The sequence below is a fragment of the Nerophis ophidion genome, linkage group LG07 (genome assembly GCF_033978795.1).
Source record: "Nerophis ophidion isolate RoL-2023_Sa linkage group LG07, RoL_Noph_v1.0, whole genome shotgun sequence".
Lineage (NCBI taxonomy): Eukaryota > Metazoa > Chordata > Actinopteri > Syngnathiformes > Syngnathidae > Nerophis > Nerophis ophidion.
The window spans coordinates 75,042,182-75,054,398 of NC_084617.1; the positions used below are offsets into that span (position 1 = coordinate 75,042,182).

Consider the following 12,217-nt stretch of genomic DNA (forward strand, 5'->3'; position numbering starts at 1 on the left):
ACACACACACACACACACACACACACACACACACACACACACACACACACACACACACACAGACACACACACACACACACACACACACACACACACACACACACACACACACACACACACACACACACACACACACACACACACACACACACACAGACACAGCAGGCCAAGACAGGAGTGTAGGTACACAGAACATCTGAGGTTCAAATGTGTGAGAAAATGAGAGCAGACAGTGTTGGCCAACAATGTTGCAACACACACACACACACACACACACACACACACACACACACACACACACACACACACACACACACACACACACACACACACACACACACACACACACACACAGCAGGACTAGACAGGAGTGTAGGTACACAGAACATCTGAGGTTCAAATGTGTGAGAAAATGAGAGCAGACAGTGTTGGCCAACAACGCTGCAACACACACACACACACACACACACACACACACACACACACACACACACACACACACACACACACACACACACACACACACACACACAGCAGGCCTAGACAGGAGTGTAGGTACACATAACATCTGAGGTTCAAATGTGTGAGAAAATGAGAGCAGACAGTGTTGGCCAACAATGTTGCAACACACACACACACACACACACACACACACACACACACACACACACACACACACACACACACACACACACACACACACACACACACACACACAGCAGGTCAAGACAGGAGTGTAGGTACACAGAACATCTGAGGTTCAAATGTGTGAGAAAATGAGAGCAGACAGTGTTGGCCAACAATGTTGCAACACACACACACACACACACACACACACACACACACACACACACACACACACACACACACACACACACACACACACACACACACACACACACAGCAGGCCTAGACAGGAGTGTAGGTACACAGAACATCTGAAGTTCAAATGTGTGAGAAAATGAGAGCAGTCACACACACGCACACACACACACACACACGCACGCACGCACACACACACACACACACACACACACACACACACACACACACACACACACACACACACACACACACACACACACACACACACACACACACACACACACAGCAGGCCTAGACAGGAGTGTAGGTACACAGAACATCTGAAGTTCAAATGTGTGAGAAAATGAGAGCAGTCACACACACGCACACACACACACACACACACACACACACACACACACACACACACACACACACACACACACACACACACACACACACACACACACACACACACACACACACACACACACAGCAGGCCTAGACAGGAGTGTAGGTACACAGAACATCTGAGGTTCAAATGTGTGAGAAAATGAGAGCAGACAGTGTTGGCCAACAATGTTGCAACACACACACACACACACACACACACACACACACACACACACACACACACACACACACACACACACACACACACACACACACACACAGACACACACACACACAAACAGCAGGCCAAGACAGGAGTGTAGGTACACAGAACATCTGAGGTTCAAATGTGTGAGAAAATGAGAGCAGACAGTGTTGGCCAACAATGTTGCAACACACACACACACACACACACACACACACAGACACACACCGCAGGCCTAGACAGGAGGAGGACAGAGTGTAGGTACACAGAACATCAGAGGGTCAATTGTGCGAGAAAATGAGAGCAGACAGTGTTGACCAACAATGTTGCAACCTTGTGTGGGAACCGCAGGTGCAAAAACACAAAAGAAGAATCCCTTTGGGATGCAGAAACCGGCGGAGAAGTTTTCCGTGCAACGTTCATATTGTTGTTACTCAATAGTTACAACAATATGAACATGACACAAGGGTTAAATTACACACTCTTCATGAGTGGCACGGTGTGAAAGGGACAGGAAGGAAAAGGAAATAATGAAAACTGTTTTTGAAGAAGGAAGTACTTACACTTACCAGCCAAATGGCTAGGAGGCAGGAAACCACTGGGGTGGGGGGCGGGTCCATATGGGGAGGGGGCTGGATGGCCTGAGCCTACCAAAGCAGAGACCACATTAGGATTGTTGTTTTACAATCCCAAACATTTGCTTGGGTTTATGTAAGTGTGTGATGCCACTGTTCAAAATTCGATATCCATATTTGGGTTTTAACGATGTTGTCGATACAAGGTGTGAATAGTATTTGAATTCTAGCACAAAAGATTCCAAGCAGACAGTGGTCTAGTGGTTAGAGTGTCCACTATTATGTTAGATCCACTATGGACTGGACTCTCACTATTATGTTAGATCCACTATGGACTGGACTCTCACTATTATGTTAGATCCACTATGGACTGGACTCTCACTATTATGCTAGATCCACTATGGACTGGACTCTCACTATTATGTTGGATCCACTATGGACTGGACTCTCACTATTATGCTAGATCCACTATGGACTGGACTCTCACTATTATGTTAGATCCACTATGGACTGGACTCTCACTATTATGTTAGATCCACTATGGACTGGACTCTCACTATTATGCTAGATCCACTATGGACTGGACTCTCACTATTATGTTAGATCCACTATGGACTGGACTCTCACTATTATGTTAGATCCACTATGGACTGGACTCTCACTATTATGTTAGATCCACTATGGACTGGACTATCACACTATTATATTAGATCCACTATGGACTGGACTCTCACTATTATGTTAGATCCACTATGGACTGGACTCTCACTATTATGTTAGATCCACTATGGACTAGACTCTCACTATTATGTTAAATCCACTATGGACTGGACTCTCACTATTATGTTAGATCCACTATGGACTGGACTCTCACTATTATGCTAGATCCACTATGGACTGGACTCTCACTATTATGTTAGATCCACTATGGACTGGACTCTCACACTTTTATGATAGATCCACTATGGACTGGACTCTCACTGTTATGTAAGAGCCACTATGGACTGGACTATTATGCTAGATCCATTATGAACTGGACTTTCACACTATTATGTTAGATCCACTATGGACTGGACTCTCACTATTATGTTAGATCCACTATGGACTGGACTATTATGTTAGATCCACTATGGACTGGACTCTCACTATTATGTTAGATCCACTATGGACTGGACTCTCACTATTATGTTAGATCCACTATGGACTGGACTTTCACTATTATGTTAGATCCACTATGGACTGGACTCTCACACTATTATGTTAGATCCACTATGGACTGGACTCACACTATTATGTTAGATCCACTATGGAATGGACTCTCACTATTATGTTAGATCAACTATGGACTGGACTCTCACTATTATGTTAGATCCACTATGGTCTGGACTCTCACTATTATGTTAGATCCACTATGGACTGGACTCTCACTATTATGTTAGATCAACTATGGACTGGACTCTCACTATTATGTTAGATCCACTATGGACTGGACTCTCACTATTATGTTAGATCCACTATGGACTGGACTCTCACAACATTATGTCAGACCCACTCGACGTCCATTGCACCGGTCTCCCCTAGAGGGGGAAGGGGTAACCCACATCTGCGGTCCTCTCCAAGGTTTCTCATAGTCATTCACATCGACATCCCACTGGGTTGTGAGTCTTTCCTTGCCCTTATGTGGGCTCTGAACCGAGGATGTCGTTGTTGCTTGTGCAGCCCTTTGAGACACTTGTGATTTAGGGCTACATAAATAAACATTGATTGATTAATTGATTGATATCATTACATCACCATCCTGTATCGTTGTCTCATTATAATTAAGTTCAACAGTTAAATTACTGAATGATCCTTTTTGACTACCTAATTGCAAATAAAATATGTATACTATTGTGTTTGTAGGACTGCTGGATTACAGTCCAATGACTCCTCAGACACAGTTTGTCCTAACGATATCTTCATGTTGATATCACTGATATCCCTCCATCTCATCCAGGTGCTGAAAGACCCCACTGACCTGTTGAGAAGAGCGGTCGTGCGAGGTCGTGAGGGTACGGGAAGCCCGGCAGGACGCCCGGCGCTGGGGGACGGCTGAACAGGTCCAGCTTCCCGTTCATGTCCAGCTTGTGGGGGTCCAGCTGCATTTGCTGCGTTGGAGCAGGGGCACACACAAGGAGACAGGAAGTTAGGGCTCCGTCCCACAGGAACCCAACAATGATTGCTGTCGTCCATCTGCGGTCCTCTCCAAGGTTTCTCATCGTCAACCCATTTGGTTGAGTTCGTGGGATCCAACCCGAGGATGTGGTTGTGGCTTGTGCAGCCCTTTGAGACCCTCCTGATTTAGGGCTTTATCAGTAAACATTGATTGATTGATATTGTGTACGAGATTGCGGTCAGTGGAAAGCCGACAAGCAATTTGTGTTTAATAGAATCAGTAAATGTGACAAATATAGACAATTAAAGGCCTACTGAAAGCCACTACTAGCGACCACGCAGTCTGATAGTTTATATATCAATGATGAAATATTAACATTGCAACACATGCCAATACGGCCTTTTTAGTTTACTAAATTGCAATTTTAAATTTCGCGCTAAAGTATCATGCTAAAACGTCGCGGATATTTTGTTCCAGCACTGTTCCCAGCTATAAGTCGTCTGTTTTCATCGCATAATTCCACAGTATTCTGACTATCTCTGTTGCTGAATATTTTGCAATTTGTTCAATGAATAATGGAGACATCAAAGAAGAAAGCTGTAGGTGCGAAGAGGTGTATTGTGGCCGCTTTTAGCAACACAAACACAGCCGGTGTTTCATTGTTTACGTTCCCGAAAGATGACGGTGAAGCTTTACTATGGAACAGAGCGGTCAAGCGAACACGGTTGGATTGGACCACACACACAAAGTACAGTGTTTTATGCAGCGATCATTTCGAAAGATCTTGTTTCGAAGAGGGTCCCTTGCGAAGGGCAGAGATGGGCATCGCCACCACCCGTCGACTGGTGCTGAAGAAAGGTGCGGGGCCGACCTTCAGGTTGTACAGGTACCACCATATAATCTCACTAAAACACTAGTAACACAATAAGCAGAGAAGGGATTTTACAGAATTATCCTAGTAAATTTGTCTAATAACATCTGAATGGCTCCCACTGCCTTCTAGTCATTTTTTTCTAATAATAATAATAATAATGGATTAGATTTATATCGCGCTTTTCTATTGTTATATACTCAAAGTCTATCTGTGTTGGCCCTGCGATGAGGTGGCAACTTGTCCAGGGTGTACCCCGCCTTCCGCCCGATTGTAGCTGAGATAGGCGCCAGCGCCCCCCGCGACCCTGAAAGGGAATAAGCGGTAGAAAATGGATGGATATACTCAAAGCGCTCACAGAGAAGTGGGAACCCATCATTCATTCACACCTGGTGGTGGTAAGCTACATCAGTAGCCACAGCTGCCCTGGCGTAGACTGACGGAAACGTGGCTGCCAGTTTGGCCCCTCCGACCAGCACCAATCATTCATTCATCATTCATTGACCGGTGTGACCGGCACCGGGGGGCAAAGGGTGAAGTGTCCTGCCCAAGGACACAACGGCAGCGACTTTGATGTCCATAGGTGGGAAGCGAACCTGCAACCCTCAGGTTTCTGGCACGGCCGCTCTACCCACTACGCCATACTGCTTTTTTCTAGTCCTTCACTCTCACTTTCCTCATCCACGAATCGTTCATCCTCGCTCAATTTAATGGGGAAATTGTTGCTTTCTGGGTCCGAATCGCTCTCGCTGCTGGTGGCCATGATTGTAAACAATGTTCAGATGTGAGGAGCTCCACAACCCGTGACGTCACGCGCACATCGTCTGCTACTTCCGGTACAGGCAAGGCTTTTTTATCAGCGACCGAAAGTTGCGAACGTTATCGTCGATGTTCTCTATTAAATCCTTTCAGCGAAAATATGGCGAAATGATCAAGTATGAGACATAGAATGGAGCTGTTTAAATAAGATGTGATTTCAGTAGGCCTTTAAATGGGAAAATGAATGTCCTCATTTCAGATTATTTTTTCAAATATGTCTGGAATAATTTTTTGGGGTGACAGCAAAACAATTTCCAATCTCACGCACCTTCATTTTCTGCTGGTGGTGGTAGATCTGCCACGCGATCTGGACATGCACCGCACACCACTTGCCAGGTTTCTACAAATTTAGAAAGAAATCGACGTTAGCCAACGGGCTTCGAAAAGAGTAAACTAAAAATGGATGCTGCTATAAATCATTTCTGGCCAAACTACAAAGTGGGAAGTCCACTTGGCGTTCAACTCTGCGCTGGATGGGTAATAAAAACCCCATATTTTAATCCAGAGAGACATGACATTGAAGCTTAAACGCAGCCGTCTGCATTTTTTTGGGTCAGTGATTGTTGTGCAATGTTTTTGACTTTGTGGCCTGGCCAGAGAAATGATGCATTGTAGAGGAAAGACACAAAGCAGACACTTACTCTCACGCTTGTCCTGAATGGGTCCGATATCTGTGTGAGAAAGCAGAACATAAATATCATCATCGTCCTCAACAGTTTTACAAAGTGGGAATAAACTCATTCTCATCCAGCTGACTCGTCATGTTAGCTCTTGTTGTCTTCTCTTGACCACCCAAGGATTTCCCAGAAAAACAACAAGGTTTAAACTAGCCAATAACTGTTGAGAAACAAGTCTGCCACCCATTGGTCTTAGCCTGGAAAGTCTATTCCCACCTGGGTCAGACTGGTAAAAATCATCATAGTAACTTTAAATTGCTTTCTTTGTTCTACTTTGGCCCAAAATGGAACAAGGACATTGTGAACATGAACATGTCACAAATACTCCAACTGACAGAACACTTCAATATAGTTGAGAGTTATAAAGAAATAAATGGTGCAGCTGCAAAAACATAATTAAGAACACAATGACCTTGGACTTTATCTCAGTGTATCTACGAAGCCATCAACTTGGTACTGGACTCTCACACTATTATGTTAGATCCACTATAGACTGGACTGTCACTATTATGTTAGATCCACTATAGACTGGACTCCCACACTATTATGTTAGATCCACTATGGACTGGACTCTCACTATTATGTTAGATCCACTATGGACTGGACTCTCACTATTATGTTAGATCCACTATGGACTGAACTCTCACTATTATGTTAGATCCGCTATGGACTGGACTCTCACTATTATGTTAGATCCACTATGGACTGGAGTCTCACTATTATGTTAGATCCACTATGGACTGGACTCTCACTATTATGTTAGATCCACTATGGACTGGACTCTCACTATTATGTTAGATCCACTATGGACTGGACTCTCACACTATTATGTTAGATCCACTATGGACTGGACTCTCACACTATTATGTTAGATCCACTATGGACTGGACTCTCACACTATTATGTTAGATCCACTATGGACTGGACTCCCACACTATTATGTTAGATCCATTATGGACTGGACTCTCACTATTATGTTAGATCCATTATGGACTGGACTCTCACACTATTATGTTAGATCCACTATGGACTGGACTCTCACTATTATGTTAGATCCACTATGGACTGGACTCTCACTATTATGTTAGATCCACTATGGACTGGACTCTCACTATTATGTTAGATCCACTATGGACTGGACTCTCACTATTATGTTAGATCCACTATGGACTGGACTCTCACTATTATGTTAGATCCACTATGGACTGGACTCTCACTATTATGTTGGATCCACTATGGACTGGACTCTCACACTATTATGTTAGATCCACTATGGACTGGACTCTCACTATTATGTTAGATCCATTATGGACGGGACTCTCACACTATTATGTTAGATCCACTATGGACTGGACTCTCACTATTATGTTAGATCCACTATGGACTGGACTCACACTATTATGTTAGATCCACAATGAACTGGACTCTCACTATTATGTTAGATCCACCATGGACTGGACTCTCACACTATTATGTTAGATCCACTATGGACTGGACTCACACTATTATGTTAGATCCACTATGGACTGGACTCACACTATTATGTTAGATCCACTATGGACTGGACTCACACTATTATGTTAGATCCACTATGCACTGGACTCACACTATTATGTTAGATCCACTATGGACTGGACTCTCACTATTATGTTAGATCCACTATGGACTGGACTCTCACACTATTATGTTAGATCCACTATGGACTGGACTGTCACTATTATGTTAGATCCACTATGGACTGGACTCACACTATTATGTTAGATCCACTATGGACTGGACTCTCAGTATTATGTTAGATCCACAATGAACTGGACTCTCACTATTATGTTAGATCCACTATGGACTGGACTCTCACTATTATGTTGGATCCACTATGGATTGGACTCCCACTATTATGATAGATCCACTATGGACTGGACTTTCACACTATTATGTTAGATCCACTATGGACCGGACTCTCATTATTATGTTAGATCCACTATGGACTGGACTCACACTATTATGTTAGATCCACAATGAACTGGACTCTCACTATTATGTTAGATCCACCATGGACTGGACTCTCACACTATTATGTTAGATCCACTATGGACTGGACTCACACTATTATGTTAGATCCACTATGGACTGGACTCTCACTATTATGTTAGATCCACTATGGACTGGACTCACACTATTATGTTAGATCCACTATGCACTGGACTCACACTATTATGTTAGATCCACTATGGACTGGACTCTCACTATTATGTTAGATCCACTATGGACTGGACTCTCACACTATTATGTTAGATCCACTATGGACTGGACTGTCACTATTATGTTAGATCCACTATGGACTGGACTCACACTATTATGTTAGATCCACTATGGACTGGACTCTCAGTATTATGTTAGATCCACAATGAACTGGACTCTCACTATTATGTTAGATCCACTATGGACTGGACTCTCACTATTATGTTGGATCCACTATGGACTGGACTCCCACTATTATGATAGATCCACTATGGACTGGACTTTCACACTATTATGTTAGATCCACTATGGACTGGACTCCCACTATTATGATAGATCCACTATGGACTGGACTTTCACACTATTATGTTAGATCCACTATGGACCGGACTCTCACTATTATGTTAGATCCACTATGGACTGGACTCTCACACTATTATGTTAGATCCACTATGGACTGGACTTTCACACTATTATGTTAGATCCACTATGGACTGGACTCTCACTATTATGTTAGATCCACTATGGACTGGACTCTCACACTATTATGTTAGATCCACTATGGACTGGACTCTCACTATTATGTTAGATCCACTATGGACTGGACTCTTACTATTATGTTAGATCCACTAGACAAACATCCATCCATTCATTTTCTACCGCTTGTCCCTTTTTGTTATCTCGGCTGCACTTGGGCAGAAGGCAGGGGTACACCGAGGACAAGTCACCACCTCATCCAACGGCCAACACACATTGACATATCTAGTATCGGTCTTGGGAGACTTACCCGAGGATCCTTCTGAAGGAGGGTGTGTGGAACTGCTCCGGGCCGGGATCCCACATCAATGGGATTGGATGCCTGGGAGGGATAGGTTACATATAAATGATCAGTGGAAGTGAGTATTTTCGACTGTACATCCTGTCAGGTCTTCAAAGACTACAAAGTGCTTGTGTCAGCTTACCAGGCAACAAAAAATGTCATCAACCCTTAAACTGTTCTTAACCTCTCCCCATCAGGCAGGAGACTATGGTCCCTCCAGACCCTCACCTCCCGCCACCTGAACAGTTTTTTCCCCCTCGGCCATCAGGCACAGGAACAATAACAAGATCTGATGGCTCAGTTACAGCTCACGTTTAGAGATGTCCGATAAATATGGGACTTCCGATATTATCGTCCGATAAACGCTCTAAACTGTAATATCGGAAATTATCGGTTGTCAAAGTTTGTTGGTGACGAACCCCAAGATGCAGAGAAGGAGGCAGGCATTGAAGAGGAAAACATGATTGAATTAAAATACTAGAACAAGAACAAACAAAAGGGTACTAACCAAAGGCGGATAACAAACTTGGCTAAGAAACAAAAACACTGACTGTGACCCGGCTGAACTATGGCATGAACAGAGTGAACAGAAGTAGACAAAGCGACAAAACAGGTAGTGGTGACATCGACACCACAATAATCCAGCGCTGACTGGAGGAGAAAACAGGTCTAAATAGGAGCGGGCTGATTGACACCAGGTGTGGCCAGGTGCCGATCAGCCACAGCTTAGGGGATACAGCACTCAGGGAGACAAACAGGAAACTGAACCAAAATAAGAGTGCTGACAGGAACTAAAGACAGGAAATTAACTCATTAACTTTGGAATTTGATGCCAGCAACACGTGACAAAGAAGTTGGGAAATGTGGCAATAAATACTGATCAAGTTGAGGAATGCTCATCAAACACTTATTGGAACATCCCACAGGTGTGCAGGCTAATTGGGAACAGGTGGGTGCCATGATTGGGTATAAAAAAAAGCTTCCCAAAAAATGCTCAGTCTTTCACAAGAAAGGATGGGGCGAGGTACACCCCTTTGTCCACAACTGCGTGAGCAAATAGTCAAACAGTTTAAGAACAACGTTTCTCAAAGTGCAATTGCAAGAAATTTAGGGATTTCAACATCTACGCTCCATAATATCATCAAAAGGTTCAGAGAATCTGGAGAAATCACTCCACGTAAGCGGCATGGCCGGAAACCAACATTGAATGACCGTGACCTTCCATCCCTCAGACGGCACTGTAGCATAAAACTACATCAATCTCTAAAGGATATCACCACATGGGCTCAGGAACACTTCAGAAAACCACTGTCACTAAATACAGTTCGTCGCTACATCTGTAAGTGCAAGTTAAAGCTCTACTATGCAAAGCAAAAGCCATTTATCAACAACATCCAGAAACGCCGCCGGCTTCTCTGGGCCCGAGATCATCTAAGATGGACTGATGCAAAGTGGAAAAGTGTTCTGTGGTCTGACGAGTCCACATTTCAAATTGTTTTTGGAAATATTCCACATCGTGTCATCCGGACCAAAGGGGAAGCGAACCATCCAGACTGTTATGGACGCAAAGTTGAAAAGCCAGCATCTGTGATGGTATGGGGGTGCATTAGTGCCCAAGGCATGGGTAACTTACACATCTGTGAAGGCACCATTAATGCTGAAAGGTACATACAGGTTTTGGAACAACATATGCTGCCATCCAAGCACCGTATTTTTCATGGACGCCCCTGCTTATTTCAGCAAGACAATGCCAAGCAAGATTCAGCACGTGTTACAACAGCGTGGCTTCGTAAACAACAGTGCAGGTACTTTTTTGGCCGGCCTGCAGTCCAGACCTGTCTCCCATGGAAAATGTGTGGCGCATTATGAAGCGTAAAATATGACAGTTGAAGGACTGAAGCTCTACATAAAACAAGAATGGGAAAGAATTCCACTTTCAAAGCTTCAACAATTAGTTTCCTCAGTTCCCAAACCTTTATTGAGTGTTGTTAAAAGAAAAGGTGATGCAACACAGTGGTGAACATGCCCTTTCCCAACTACTTTGGCACGTGTTGCAGCCATGAAATTCTAAGGTAATTATTATTTGCAAAACAAATAATAAAGTTTATGAGTTTGAACATCAAATATGTTGTCTTTGTAGTGCATTCAACTGAATATGGGTTGAAAAGGATTTGCAAATCATTGTATTCCGTTTATATTTACATCTAACACAATTTCCCAACTCATATGGAACCGGGCCTGTATGAGATACATGTGTGATAAATGACAGCCGTCACACAAAACATCAAACATCTGATTTTACAAGTTTCATGCAGCATAATAACATGTTTACTCTATCAATGATGGTGTGTACCAACACAGATAGTTGTGCTTTTTGGCTTTGTGGGATTATATGTACACACTCACTGGCCACAACATTTGATAGACCTGCAAAATCTCATGTAACAGTAGTAAAGTGAATTATATTTATATAGCGCTTTTCTCTAGTGACTCAAAGAGGTTTTACATAGTGAAACCCAATATCTAAATTACATTTAAACCAGTGTGGGTGGCACTGGGACGAAGTGGGTAAAGTTTCTTGCCCAGTGACTAGGATGGCGGACGCGGGGATCGAACCTGGAACCCTCAAGTTGCTGGTATGGCCACTCTACCAAACGAGC

At 43.5% G+C, this 12,217-nt stretch overlaps 1 protein-coding gene across 9 annotated transcripts in view; it reads right to left on the bottom strand.

Annotated features, from left to right (window-relative positions):
• Positions 1 to 12,217, bottom strand: part of fbrsl1 (fibrosin-like 1) — an 886,448-nt gene that overhangs the window by 13,607 nt on the left and 860,624 nt on the right. For 5 of the 9 annotated variants that reach the window (XM_061907119.1, XM_061907120.1, XM_061907122.1 and 2 more), the window contains exons 13-17: positions 9,525 to 9,596; positions 6,464 to 6,493; positions 6,091 to 6,162; positions 3,995 to 4,124; positions 1,966 to 2,049 (exon numbers count right to left, since the gene is read on the bottom strand). In XM_061907119.1, the coding sequence (XP_061763103.1) occupies positions 1,966 to 2,049; positions 3,995 to 4,124; positions 6,091 to 6,162; positions 6,464 to 6,493; positions 9,525 to 9,596 (388 nt within the window). The remainder of the gene's footprint in view (positions 1 to 1,965; positions 2,050 to 3,994; positions 4,125 to 6,090; positions 6,163 to 6,463; positions 6,494 to 9,524; positions 9,597 to 12,217) is intronic. The other 4 variants (XM_061907121.1, XM_061907123.1, XM_061907118.1 and 1 more) reach the window with 1 other exon arrangement.